Raw genomic sequence first — 13,932 nt, forward strand, 5'->3', positions numbered from 1 at the left:
CTTTATTCCAACCTCCCCATTCGATGGCATTAAATACTGGGCCATATGTGCATCAAACCAACATAACTGAGAATTTAACCCCCCCCAAATAATTATTCTCTCTTCCATGGTTATAGAAGTTGTCTGCTGCCTATTATGCTGGTATATTGTAGTAGTCAGGCATTCCATTTGCTTGACCAAATTCCATGACATGGAACGGATCATGCATCCATGAAAGTATACAGGGTGACAATTCTAATATATTAGTACTAAGTATTTATTAATCGTCCTATAACGCGTTACTAATATCGCCAAACACGTTGATAGACGACATTCTCATATACTCTATTACAATTAGAAGTTTATTTATTGATAGACAGCATCTGTTTTATTCCCTACTCACAATTCAAATCAAATTATTTATTAGTAGGTATCTTATGGCACTATTTATCTTTTGTTCTTTCCTGTGATTTTTTTCACTTGATGCTGCTGTATGAGAGTTTTCACAATTTCCTAATTAAATAATTAAGATAAATAATTTTTACTCTCTTATATTTTAAACAAAAAATATATTTTAACTAACTATGTCGATTAAATAAATATGCAGTCGGAGGTAAAGTCTGTAGTGGCTTATATAATTTTATTTAAATTGATAATAAAATTTAAAATTGAACTGGTGCAATAGAGTCAAAAGTTTAATTGGCATAGTAATATAACATGAAGTCCAGGAGAGTAAAAGTTGATTTGGTCCAAATTTGAAAGTATAATCGAGAGGAAACTTCCAAACTCCTGTGGTACTTTTTTTAATCCTGCAAAATAATAATTTGTTAGGGACGTTTGTGTAAACTTTGTGGTGTAATTGGATCCGCTCACCGTCCGTGATTCTTACGCAACGATCACCGTTACCCTGCTCACACCTCTCTCTTGGAGGACAAAAGGGAAAGCCGCATGGAGAATTGCGAGTTCGAGCCAAGTGGACTTAGATCCCTAGACGTCGGCGATCCCCGTCACCGTCGCCGTGATCTCCCATGGAGACGAAGCCGCCATTACCTCCACCGCCGCCGCCGCCTCGGAAGTGGGTGGTCCCCTTACTCGCCTCCGTCCTCCTCTCCTCCCTCCTCGTGTCGGCCTCTCTCTTCTTCTCCTCCTATCTCCTCTCCTTCTCCCCCATCCCCTACTTCGCCGGCTCTAGCGCCGAAGACCCCCTATTCGTGGAGCCCAAGCTCCGCCCCACTCCGCCGTCGTCCTCCTCCTCGTCCGCCGTCCCCCGCCTCGCCTACCTCATCTCCGGCTCCGCCGGCGATGGCGGAAGCCTGAGGCGGACGCTACGGGCTCTTTACCACCCCGCAAATCGGTACGTGGTGCACCTTGATCTGGAAGCTCCGGCGACTGAGCGGCTCGAGCTCGCGGCGGCTGTGAGGGGCGATCCGGTCTACCGGCGGTTTGGGAACGTGAGGGTGGTGTCGCGGGCGAATCTGGTGACCTATAGGGGTCCGACGATGGTGGCCAATACGCTCCACGCGGCCGCGATCTTGCTTAAGGAGGGTGGGGATTGGGACTGGTTCATCAATCTTAGCGCCTCCGATTACCCCCTCGTCACTCAGGATGGTAAAGATCTACGAGATTTCGACTAAATTTGGCAACTTTAGTTTACTAGAATTTGTTCGGTACTTTCTAGGGGTTTTATCTGGGGGAGGTATCTTAATAATTCTACATTTGATGTCACACGGAGTCCTTTCCTAAAACGGGTTTGTTCTTCCATATCTGTTTGGCTATTCCTGTTTGGCTTCTATTCTTTACCATCCCACTTGTTTCCTTTTAATATATGTATCTCAGTATCTACTCTCAAATGGGTACTTAATAAATGGTCCCTTTTAAGGAACATGTGATGTAAATCTAATGGTATCTTCGATTCAATGAAGATTTAATGTTTTGCCTCAATTTCTTGCCAGATCTGCTGTATGTGCTCTCAAGTTTGCCGAGACAACTGAATTTTCTTGAACATACAAGTGACATTGGATGGAAAGAGTACGTGAATCATCTCTTGTTGGTCTTTTGAGAATCTTTGTTCTCCTGTTATATTATTGGAGTAACTTGTTGGCACATTCCTCAAAATAATGGTCTAACTTTTGTGTAGATATCAGAGGGCAAAGCCTGTGATCATAGATCCTGGTCTTTATAGCTTGCAGAAGTCTGATGTTTTCTGGGTCACTGAGAAGAGGAGTGTGCCTACTGCATTTAAGCTCTTTACCGGTGAGTTTTTCCTTTTCCAAGTTATGTCGTACGTTGCAAAAGTATGATAAGCCTTCCCATAATGATCTAATGTTTATGCTATATCTTTCTAGTTAACTGAAAGACATTTATCTTTCACAATGACCTCTTGGTGCAACATATCAGGAGCTTTGTTAACTACTTGATTCTGTTGTTATACATATTTAATGCTAAAGGAATGAATAAAAGGAAATCACATCCTTGCCGAACCAACTGCAAAGACGTGTATTTCAGACTTAAGTAGGCCTTAAATATTTTAATCTTGGAGGATCATTTCTGTATTTGCTTTCTTATTAATACATCAAAATTTTGGCTCTTCTAGATTTCAAAAATTTATTGTTATATGTATGTGGATTGTGACATACATAATTTTCCATATGCTGTTTTGTGGCCTGATGGGTTTTTCTTAAAAGAGGCCAAAACTTGACTCTGTTTCATTTTGAAACTGTAATCCCTATTGTGTCTACCAGTAGGGTAAAAACACAACAACTATACATGTGTACCACCCTACAACAAAATCAAAAGCTATCATATACAAAATGTGAGGCAAAGTATTATCTCACCAAACACCTGCTATATTATACCAGATACAAGTATCATCTCCCTAATCTCCCAAAATACAAGTATACCATCCGCCCACAATATACCAAATCCAAAAGAAAGTATACACATTATCTAGGCAAAATATATCATATACCCCAAAAAACACAAGTAGCAGAAGTAAAGCTTCCCTTAATCATCTAAGGTGATAAGAGCCTTCTTCCGCAGGTACACATAAGTCATTTCTTTCTTTTGCATCTCCTAGGCCTGCCTAGGAGATAAAGACATTATTTATATGTAGAGGAAGTTAATAGATGGTGTTAATCTTGAAAAATTCAATGTTAGTGGAAATGAACCAACACAAATTTTGTTTATCTAGTGTCACATGACAATCATGAAATACAAGAAAAGCCATCTGATGATTGGAATTTAAAAGGAAGTATGAAAAGCATGTGTTATTTGCTTCCATATCAATGTCATGATTCTATGGACGTATCATGTGTATGCATATATGGGTGTCTAATTTTTCTGTACAAATTATTGAGAAGTTTAGTTTTGTTTTCATCTGATGAGATCTCTTGACCTCTCTCTGGAGAAAAGAATGAAATATGCTTCAAAAGTTATATGCTCTACAGACTAAATATTTAGGTCTTATTTGGTTTGAGGTTAAGTTTTGAACTAGATTAGTTGACTCTATTTCTTAGTCTTAGTCTAGGTCTCTTGAACTATGATAAGATAATTTTTTGGTTCCCAATATATTGTAGCTTTCCAAAATGAGTATTAACCGGTAAATCTGGTTGAGGGTGATTTTTTCTAATTTTCAGCAATGTGGTCCATATAGATGTAGAAATATCAAGCAGTCAAGCAATTAAGTGGCACCGTCATAAGGATGTACAAGCATCCTATTATCATCTGCATGCCCACTTGTCAGATCTATTAAGATTAGTCCAGATTCATGATGGGTAATATGCTACCAAATAAGTGCAAGTGACTGTTTTAAAAAATAAAAGACACTTCATCTTTAATACACAAATTGAGTCATACAATAATAGATGTTACAGAATGTAGATGAACATATTACTAAAGTAGGTTGTCCTAAATCGTTTATCCTTATTCCATCCTAGTATCTCGTACGTATGCAATTCACATTTTAAACTTTCACTAGATTCTCAACGTTGCCATCTCTACTCTGGTATGATTATCACCAAATGAGGAAATCTCCATGTAGTCTTCTTACATGGTCCACCTATATTTTGTCCCCTTTTCAATGACATTCCTGGCCATGCCTTCTCTGCTTTAAGATATATGTGCCAACTTTCATGTTTTATCTCCAAAGCTACTTGAACTCTGTTACAAAACACAGGTTGGAAATGGCTTCATATGTAAAGGTTTAATGGCTGTTTGACAATTGTATATGACGTTGAAGAGTTGTATAATCTTTTTCACTGAAGCTGAACAACAAAGTGGAATAGATCATTTAGGTAAATGATGAAGAAATGTGTAATAATCCTCCTGCTGATTTCCTACTATAATAGTTCTTGCTTGGAAGAATGTCCATGGTGTGGTAATTCCACCCAGAAGGTAGTATTGTACTGTAAAGAATCCAGATAATTAGTAAAAATGATACTAGATAGTAACAAGGACTTGTGATATATGGTATCTATCTTCCCAAAAGACAGCTGCAATTCTCCCTATCTGTAGAGTCATGTGTGCTATGGTTGTGGCAAGACGAGACCATAATCATTGACCTATATCAAATGGTCAGGGAAAGTTTCAGTTGTGCGTCTAAGGCTGACTTGATCTGATTGGTTAAGTCTGCTGAATTACTGTTTAGCCAACAAAAGAGTAGGAAAGAGGCAGCAAGGCTGTGAAACATCTGGCAGGATCTGGATTTATCCGATCTTGCAGAAACAATGAGGAAAAAGAAAAGTAGAAGAGAGAAGTGGAAGGGAAGATAATAAGTGAATAGGAGATGAGATGAACTGGAACTACTTCGATAGGGCTTGACACCACCCAACCCTTCAGGGAGGAAGTAGAAATTGACTGGAATGTCCTGAGTATTAACATTGGAATTCAAATTTGCCTACAACAGACCAAGAGATTATATAGGGGAAATTCTCGCAGTACAAGACCACTCGTAATCTTCATAATTGGCAAACTCAAGAAATCTCCTCATTTTGGTGCCTTAATTGGTGCTTGTGTCATCCAGTTGTTCATGCGATAGCTTGCACTTTCCAAATTGCACCCAGATAACCTTAAAGTGATCCCACCAATAGCTTTCAAGATTAGCTTTTCTTTTTTTAGCCAGTCATTTACTTTCTCTGTCAGCAGTAATAGCATGTAGCTTTTAAATGTGGATGTTAATGGTGCCGAAAGAATGTTCATCACAAGTTATTAGTTTCTCGCATAGTTTGTTTATATTGAACTTATGAGAAGTGAGAAGGATAGATGGCTTTGTTATCTCATTGGAGTGTTCAGTAACATGTGATGGCTTATTTCATGAGATCTATTGCCAGGTGTTGATAATTCTTACTCTTGTTGAGAAAATATATGCTTGTGTTTATTTAATTACTCGTGCTGTTGTGTAAGTTTTTGTACCAAATTAATACTGCATTAGGTAATATGATGTTTCATTTCTGCTAATTTTGCAGGCTCTGCTTGGATGATGCTCTCTCATCAGTTCATGGAATTCTGTTTATGGGGTTGGGACAACCTTCCCAGGACTGTCCTAATGTATTATGCGAACTTCCTCTCATCCCCTGAGGGGTACTTTCACACAGTCATCTGCAATGCACCAGAGTTTCGCAACACCACTGTCAACCATGATCTACATTTCATATCTTGGGACAACCCACCAAAGCAGCATCCCCACTTCCTTACCCTCGATGACTTCTCAAGTATGATCAGTAGCAACGCACCCTTTGCGAGGAAATTTGGTAGGGATGACCCAGTGCTTGATAAAATTGACAAGGAAATCTTGGGCCGTAGTGCCAATGGGTTTGTGCCTGGTGGATGGTACGACTTGTTAAAATTGAACAATAGTAATCCAAACTACTCTGTTAAAGATGTGTCTGAGCTGAGGCCGGGGGAAGGTGCTGAGAGGCTTAAAAGACTGGTCAAAAGTTTGCTTTCAGAGGATGGTTTTGATGATAAACACTGCATCTGAGTATCTACATCAATTATACCTACAGATGAGGATGCTATACTTAAAATTCTGAAGCTTTGAGAGGCTGTTCAGTGACTCACTGTTTTGCAGAATGGTCTAACTCTTCAGTGCGGCGGGCGTATTGATTCAGTGAATAGATACAGTGGCTGTATTACATAGCCTTCACCACCACTGGATGAGATTTTATGTAACTAATAGGTTAGGTGCATTGTAGAATAAATACATTTATTAGGCGATTTCATAGTTTGCCCTCTCTGCCCACCTGGTTGTCATGGATAATATGTTTCTTCAGCAACAACAAAATGACAACCTGAATGTACCAATGTCTAATGTCTGCTGTACTTAAGCGAGAATTAGCAAGCGAGTTTTTTCACAGTTGTTATGGCTAGAATGTTGTGTGCAACCTCATTCTTCTTCAGCATTGCATAATTGATTGCTCTGTTTGGAGACATATAATATTTTATGCTTTCCTCTGGTAATGATATTTGAGGCAAGTTCCTGATCGGTAAGTCAATTTGTGGCATCTTTCTTGAGAAAGTGGTGAGCTTAAATCTCTCTGGAAGAAGAATGCTGCTGATTTAGTATACTGTTGGTAGTGAGATACATTAACATATTCTTAGTGAAATTATTCAACTCTCTCCGAAAAGCCATTTCTAGTTTAATCTGAAGGCTAAGTTTCCAGACTTGCTGCATTTACTCTTTCATCTTTTTCAGGTAATATTCCTTGTTCAAGTTCCATATAAACCAAGGTAAAACTCTATCTGTTGCATACCTTTTACCCCGCTTCATTCTCTCTATCAAAGCAAATGTATCAGACAACCCAGTTACAGGAAGTTTTTAACAATAACATATTATCTAATAAGAGACCAAAAGAAAAGGGAGAACTGCATCCGCAAAAGTAATCTCATTGAGCATAATACCATACATAGTACAACCAACATTAACATAAGATCAATGCCAAGGAAAAGTCTGTAGGTTGATCTCAAAAGTTCTAGCATGGATAGATAAGCACATAAAAAATACACTAAGGGCCTCAGATACTGGAAACAAGACCATCAGTTGTAGCGCTCTGAGAGACCCTGGGGCAGTTGTTGAAGCCATACCAAATTCCGTTAGGAATAGGGCTGCCATAGTAGAAGGTGAGGGCCCGGGAAACATGCGGCTCGTAGACCTGGACCCATTCCGGCGTCCACCCATCCCTGCCATCCCTCCGCAGGTACAGGTAGCAGATCCCATAGCCGCAGGGCCCTTGGATCTTGAATGTATCAGTGGAACAGCTCTCAAATGTACCAGAGGATGGATCATCTAGCCTTGGAGCATATACCTGAACAACATAATAGATAAAATTTTGTCATGAAACTAGTGAAAGGTGAAAAGAAGGTAGCTGATTATCTAAGAGGTAGATAGATGGACGACATTTGGATGATATATAGATGGATAGTGGAAGATTTTATGTTCTTAAATTGTATATATACTTTTGTTGGAAAGTTGAAGATAGATTATTGCAAAGGAGCTAAAGCCATGTAGAAACAGGGTTTAATACATGTACAGAAACCTTAGTCAGGCCGAGAAATTAAGTTGTTACGTTTTGGGTATAAAGTGAAAAATTACTCCTTTCAACTTTTCTATTTCTTTACTGCTGAACTAATCTTCAGACATAAATCTCATCATAGATATATGCATTTGGTTAGATAAGTAAAAGCAGAGCAGGTTATACTTTTACTTATGTAATAATGCAAACCAAAAAGGGAGTGTGACTTCTATTTGTCATTCGGAATGCTCTGACTTCAAGCAAAACTCTCTTCCACAGCTTACCAAAATTCTCAATCCAATTTTAGACTAATCCTAAGCTATAAACAAACAAGCCGTTATAGGTACGAGGCTTGTCTTGACAAAGGTGGGAAAAAGCTGAACTCGATAAATATATCCTATATCCTATATCTTGATTATGGCTTGAGTAGCTAAACAATACATCACTGGATTTGCTACAATAATTTCCACACTTCTAGACATAAAGCCCCCACCGTAATTCAGTAACTCAGTAATTGGGTTCTTACCTGATATGTTCGATTCTCCCCGACATTAGGGTTGATATATGATGGAATTTTTTTATCGGAACACTATATCTGAATTTGTGCTCGTTATAGCCCGTTCCTTGGGAGGATTGGTTTGGTTGTCGGTATATAAATAACTATTTATTGGAACACTATATCTAAAAGAGTAATCCTTTGTCTAGCTTATATAAACTGCGAGTAGCCAATGACGTACGACCCATAAAAAATGACCAACATCTAGAATTCTGTGCAACATTAGATAATTGCCACCTGCTCAAAGGCATGTGTCTCATTAATTAATTCAGTTAGGTCAATTTCTTCTCTAATGCCAATAATATCCCTCCCTCTCTTTCTCTCTCTCGATCTTGATCTATCCAAATAGAAGAAGAAGAAAAAAAGAAGATAAAAGAGAACGAACGATAAGGAAATCTATGGCGAAAAAAAGAGAAGAAGAATACCTCGTTACTATATGCGTCACCGAAAGCGAGGCTAATGGCATCTCTGGTGATCCGTTTAGAGGAGCAGCTCGTCTTTATCTTTACGGTATACGAGCATCCCCTTCCACTTCCAGCCTCCTGGTAGTGAACAAGGATTAGATCAAGAAAGAGGGGCTAAGAAATGGGAAAAAGGTGATCAGCTCGTGGTGGATAAACCTGGTGCTCTTGGATCTTGAAGGATCGGAGCTCTTGGGGTCGACCCTTCACGGATTCGAGGCAATAAGAGGCCTGGAAGGAGGCCGAGATGAAGAGGAGTAGGAGGAGGAGAGAGAGAGCTTTTGCCATGAAACCTTTCTCTTTTTTCCTTCTTCTGCGTTTAAACCAGAGAGGACTTCTTTATACGGAGAGATGGGGAGAGAGTTCTTTCTTTTTACCAAATTAGCCCTCTTCCGAATTTTATTTTATTTTTTTTTATTTTCCGAAATAGGCCACCATAAACTTAATATACAATGCTAGCTCGGTGTCTAAAAATAAAATACTAATTATATCAATTTTTTTATTATTAATAACTATATAAAATTTAGGGATGATTCGTTTGGATCAATAGAGTTCGAGATAGGGCTACTTTAGTCAAAATGAAGTAGGGCTTCGGCTTTTGGGTTTGGATCCGATAAAAGTCTAGTCGCTTTCCCATGGGATTAGGGAAATTTACGACGGCTCATTTGATTGGAGGGTTACTTATGATGATAATGAAAAAAAAGTTAAAATGGCAATCTTAATTATCATTTACACCCAATCATATAAAAATTTATCATTGGAATCCTATAATTTACTTTTAATACCTTAAAAACACTCTTAATTAAAAATACCATATTATTTCAAAATAAATAAAAATTCTAAAATACTTCCACAGACACAATTGTGTACCGTACGTAGTTGGAGCATATTAATTTAAGTAGACGTATTATGATATAGAATCATTTAAACTCACACACCCATACAAGAGGATGTTAATGATAATGTAAGGCGATTTTAGTAAATCTGTCAAAAAGAATCTGTGAAAATTAGGTCAAAGCACAGAAATAGTTGTACATCTTCACCGACAAAAATTAATGGAGCAGCAGAGAGCCACCGCAACCATAGTACAACAAGGGATAATCTATCAATAGATCGTTGGATAATAGGTCAAATGTATTCAGAGCAATCTTAAGGTTAATGCATGACGACCACCGGTGCGGTGCAGTGCAGTGCAGTGATAGAAGTATACTCACTTCTCGTAAGAGTTTATCGGTTTCAGCATATTCACTTATGCCATGTCACTGGTTCTAACACTTACGAACGTAGAAAATGATTATATTTAATATAATATAAAGTTAAAAAATAATAAAAATATATTTTATTTTTATAAAATTGCTATAAATATTATTTGAGTTGATAAAAAATAGGTCAATGAAATATATGTTAAAAGTAAATTAATTAATTAGATTAGTGCGTCGTATAAAATATAAGTTGCAATTAATAATATTTATTAAAATATGCAGTTGCAATTATCCGTCTAGTACAATATGCAGTTGCAATTATCTTGGCAGAAGATTTATTCAGGCAAACATATGTACAAAAAGACCAACAAAGAAGCAAGGCTATACATCTTCAAATAAATTTGATGGAAGGGGCATAAAACTAGATAAGCCTTCCGATTCAAGCGTATTGCTGAAAGTATATTTACGTTGATACAATTGACGGGTTAGTGTTCCATCTTCAAGACAATATCAGGCGAAGGATTTTTCCTGAATATATGAATGATTTCTCTGTCTCCTCCAAGCAGCGGTCTTTCTCTTCCCTGGACCAGCTCTGCAATCAAGAAGATAACTAGTTCAGAATTCATGAATAAATAGGATTGGAAATGAGATCTATTAGGGGAGTTCAGAAATATAGAGAGCTTATCAGGGTGCTGCTGAAAGAAGATAAGAGAGAGAGAGAGATGAGAAGACAAAGTGAGATGGAGATCATACAGAAGCAACTTGGTTGAGCTTATCCCTGACATTCTGCAGCAGTTGCGAAAGATTACCATCCCACTTGTAGAATTCCAGCTCCTTCTTGTTCAATATCTTCTCAGCCACCTACAAGGGCATGGAGGCAAAACTAGTTCAGACGTATTATAGAAGTGGTGCAATGCAAATAACAATCAATAGTTTTTGGTTTAATAAACTTAAATTTTAAGTATCAAACCTTTTCCTTATTTTTCATTTTTGATCAACAATGAGAACAACTATCATTAAGGAATATGAAAATTCAAGTCATCAATTTTCTAAAAGCTTAAGCTGATAAAGAATACTGGTGTTAATCCTTTACATATAAACTTTCTTAAGTTCTTAACGGAATCTGACAAGCAATAGAGCAAAACCAAAAGAACTTAGCCTATTTTGAACCAAATGTCAATTCCATTTAACCCTCAAATATTATTGCTAAATTCTGGCAAGGATGAATATAGGTTAAAAGAGGGGCTCGGTACAAGTCCTCAACAAAACCAATTGATCAAAGAAATGGTCTTTAGACTAATGCAACCAACCTTAAGTTATCCAAAACCTTTTATGCTGTATTCTTTTTTCCTACTTGAAGGGTAAAAGTCATACACTGACAATGGTGGTTGATTTATAGGTATAATAAAAATATAAGATTATAAAAATCGTTGAATACAACAAAAGAGGATCCTGCTGTAAAATGCCACAGAACACAATACCTTTTTACCGATCATTCGACCACCAGCAGAGTGCGCAAAATATGTGTTGTAGAAGTGGCATATGAAAGCTTGAGGATCATTCTTCGCCAACTCTTCCAGATAACAAGCATAGGAAACCCCAGGGTTGGATGGTTCAGGAATGGCATGACCTTGTTGCTTGAACCATTCTAAATCCTTAGCCAATTGCTCTGACCTCTCCAAGCCCGTGTTCCTAAATTCTGCATCTGAAACCGAGATATATTTTCCTGATTAACTTGAGACTTCAAATGCTATGCAACAACCACAACATCTGTTGCTCCTCACAATTATCTATTCATTGTATCAGGGAATGGCATTGAATATGTCAATATCAAAGTTAGTATTAGTTTGCATCATATGCTAGCTACCAATCTCCGTGTTGAAAATATTAATAGCATCAACTTGTATAAAGTTGTTGTAGACGAACAAAAGCAATAACTTTAAGTCCTTACTGCTTGAAAGTCATCCTCAAAGAAACGGATCGTCTTAACATCCCGTCAAAACCACTGAAACAATTCTAAATAAAGAACCCACTCAACTAATCTTAGTCTGCATCCGGACTAAATGGATGGCACCTGTGGCTACTCTATCTCAATACTTCAAATACGTCATGTAATACGAAGCAAGTAAGAAAGATTAACACCATAAGCAACCAAAGCAATTCACCTGCTATTAAAAATAGAATAAAAAAAACAGGTGCAAGTTTTACTATTTCGAAGGGTTTGCAAACAACTTACACCAGGGATAGGCCGCCTTCTTGACAATACTCTCAAGTGTATCAAAGACCAACTTGCTATCGACGAGAAACCTAAGGTATCCTTCAATCGACGGCTCCCATTTCGCCATTGGTGGGGCATCGGACTCCTTCTCCCCCTCCTTGGATTGATCCTTCGTGTGAAGCTTCATGGCCACCGCCCTCATCTCATCCACGAACCCATTCTTCTCTCCTCCCTTAGAGTACTTCTTCGGCATCTCCGTCGTCGTAGCAGAGACAACTAATCTGGTGGTCCTCAGAGGGAACTTCCGCCCAACCGGAAACTTTGGTCCACCCCAAGATTGGAAATTTGGGTTCTTGGGAGCAAAAAGGGAGGGCCTTTGGTGGATTCTGAGAGAGATGGAGTAGAACTGGGAGATGGGTGTGGTGGAAGCCATGGCTTGGTTCGTGGGCTTCTTATGAAAAGGCGGAGGTGAAGTAGACGGATTGGGTCTTGGGTAATTTTTAATTCTTGGGAGGAGGAAGGAGAGGAGAAGAAGTAACCGACTTTGTGGAGTGAAAGGGATGGACCATGGAGTCTTAATGGGCTTCCGAGAGAGAGAGAGAGAGAGAGAGAGAGAGAGAGAGAGAGAGACAGAGAGAGGAGGTAGACGAGATCAAGAAAGGAGAGCAAATAGTGATAAAAATAAGCGAGGTAGTGGAAGAAGTGGATAGGGATTGCGATGGAAAAGGCGCATATTTCGACATTTACTCCCTCCGTTTCCATGAAATTAACATAAAGTAATCTGGTGTTAAATTTGGGCTCACTTTCTATCAAGAATTATTCAATTATCTTTCGATTTACTTTATTCTTTTTCTTTGGCCTTCTTTATTGCGGAGGAAAATGATTAGCACCAGAAACCACGCACTGTGAAACGTGCACGTTTCATCTCAGGAATCGGTTGCAAAGTTGCAAGGCGTGAATTGAGAAGCTACAACCCAAAGAAGTCATCAAGACGGACGGATCATCTACTGCTCGGATTCATCTCAGCGACTGCCAACTGACAGTCAAAACAATCAATAGGAGTAGATGCAATAGGCTTCACAATTTAGCGTGTTATTTCATTTAATCTCATGTTATATTGCCTTTGGTTAGCTCTTGTTTGCTTTGTGTTCAAGGTTTATAAACTTGGTCATAGACTCTTAGTTAAGTTTCATAATTAAATATCTTTTTTTTAATCTCTAATTAAATTTACTCCTTAATAAATTAAATGAAAATTTAATTGATTTTAATTTACTTCTTGATATGACTTAATATCTATCACTTTTATTATTAAAGTAAAAAATATTTTGATCTGATTATTACATTAGACCGGGTTAATTCTCTTTGGGAGTATTTATTTACCAAAAGTTCATAATAAACTTCCTGTATCTATAGCTTTTTATTAATTATTGAAAAAAAATAGGAGTTTAAAAAGAAATAGACCGACCATGATAAGATAGAGCCAACTTGCTTTTGTAAATCTCTATGTATATATATATATGAAAAAAAAGAAATAAAAAGGTTTAGAAAATTACACCAGAAAGCGTCTTACCCTTTAATACTCGACAAGAAACAGAAGAAAATTTCTAAGGCCATATAGTCTTTTAAAACAAAATTAATATTGCAAAATAGAGAAGAGTATCTCATACTTTGTTTAAGATTGAAAGAGACAAATTACCTCTCAGAGAAGAGCAAGTTGGGCTCTCATTCAGTGAGACAAAAGAGCAGGGAGGGATTTGGCTTCATACTTTTTAAATGAGATAAGTTCAGCTTTGCGTACCATTCAAGTGGAAGTGGAAGGTGTTGCCCTCAAGATGACATTATTTAGGCCTCAATTATACAAATAGCAAAGTCTTCATCAATACTCTCCACGAAAAGGAAAAGGGGAATGTTTTTATATAAGATTTGTTTATTGTGAAGAAGCTATCCAAGATACAAGTTCATCAAAATGACCATATAATAAATTCTCTCCTTCTTTGATAGTTTCTGC

At 37.8% G+C, this 13,932-nt stretch overlaps 3 protein-coding genes across 3 annotated transcripts; 1 reads left to right on the forward strand and 2 right to left on the reverse strand.

Annotated features, from left to right (window-relative positions):
• Positions 1-758: 758 nt before the first annotated feature.
• On the forward strand, positions 759-6,331 carry LOC140765014 (beta-glucuronosyltransferase GlcAT14A-like). Its single transcript, XM_073103926.1, has 4 exons — positions 759-1,587; positions 1,932-2,007; positions 2,117-2,232; positions 5,442-6,331. Exons 1-4 carry the CDS (start codon positions 1,008-1,010, stop codon positions 5,954-5,956), a joined length of 1,287 nt encoding a protein of 428 aa, XP_072960027.1. The 5' UTR covers positions 759-1,007; the 3' UTR covers positions 5,957-6,331.
• A 510-nt stretch (positions 6,332-6,841) lies between these two features.
• LOC140765160 (embryo-specific protein ATS3B-like) lies at positions 6,842-8,823 on the reverse strand. The gene is made up of 3 exons (XM_073104104.1): positions 8,664-8,823; positions 8,469-8,585; positions 6,842-7,280 (listed from the first exon to the last, which is right to left on the reverse strand). The coding sequence occupies exons 1-3, from the start codon at positions 8,790-8,792 to the stop codon at positions 6,990-6,992; spliced, it is 537 nt and encodes a 178-aa protein (XP_072960205.1). The 5' UTR covers positions 8,793-8,823; the 3' UTR covers positions 6,842-6,989.
• Positions 8,824-10,013: 1,190 nt separating this feature from the next.
• LOC140766173 (heme oxygenase 1, chloroplastic-like) lies at positions 10,014-12,543 on the reverse strand. The gene is made up of 4 exons (XM_073105633.1): positions 11,943-12,543; positions 11,188-11,411; positions 10,460-10,567; positions 10,014-10,298 (listed from the first exon to the last, which is right to left on the reverse strand). Exons 1-4 carry the CDS (start codon positions 12,355-12,357, stop codon positions 10,206-10,208), a joined length of 840 nt encoding a protein of 279 aa, XP_072961734.1. The 5' UTR covers positions 12,358-12,543; the 3' UTR covers positions 10,014-10,205.
• Positions 12,544-13,932: the final 1,389 nt, after the last annotated feature.

Source organism: Typha angustifolia, chromosome 8 (genome assembly GCF_048772165.1).
Source record: "Typha angustifolia cultivar Huaian chromosome 8, ASM4877216v1, whole genome shotgun sequence".
In the NCBI taxonomy this organism is placed as follows: Eukaryota; Viridiplantae; Streptophyta; class Magnoliopsida; order Poales; family Typhaceae; genus Typha; species Typha angustifolia.

What these genes read in the sequence shown, in the direction of transcription:
- LOC140766173 (XM_073105633.1), bottom strand. Translation starts at nt 12,357, where the DNA reads ATGGCTTCCACCACACCCATCTCCCAGTTCTACTCCATCTCTCTCAGA. An exon ending in GTCGAATGATCGGTAAAAAG is followed by an intron (nt 10,568 to 11,187) that starts GTATTGTGTTCT and finishes ATGCCCTTGTAG; the next exon opens with GTGGCTGAGAAGATATTGAA. An exon ending in AGCTCAACCAAGTTGCTTCT is followed by an intron (nt 10,299 to 10,459) that starts GTATGATCTCCA and finishes TCTTGATTGCAG; the next exon opens with AGCTGGTCCAGGGAAGAGAA.
- LOC140765160 (XM_073104104.1), bottom strand. Translation starts at nt 8,792, where the DNA reads ATGGCAAAAGCTCTCTCTCTCCTCCTCCTACTCCTCTTCATCTCGGCC. An exon ending in TCAAGATCCAAGAGCACCAG is followed by an intron (nt 8,586 to 8,663) that starts GTTTATCCACCA and finishes GTTCACTACCAG; the next exon opens with GAGGCTGGAAGTGGAAGGGG. An exon ending in GTGACGCATATAGTAACGAG is followed by an intron (nt 7,281 to 8,468) that starts GTATTCTTCTTC and finishes TATGTTGTTCAG; the next exon opens with GTATATGCTCCAAGGCTAGA.
- LOC140765014 (XM_073103926.1), top strand. Translation starts at nt 1,008, where the DNA reads ATGGAGACGAAGCCGCCATTACCTCCACCGCCGCCGCCGCCTCGGAAG. An exon ending in CCCCCTCGTCACTCAGGATG is followed by an intron (nt 1,588 to 1,931) that starts GTAAAGATCTAC and finishes ATTTCTTGCCAG; the next exon opens with ATCTGCTGTATGTGCTCTCA. An exon ending in AGTGACATTGGATGGAAAGA is followed by an intron (nt 2,008 to 2,116) that starts GTACGTGAATCA and finishes ACTTTTGTGTAG; the next exon opens with ATATCAGAGGGCAAAGCCTG.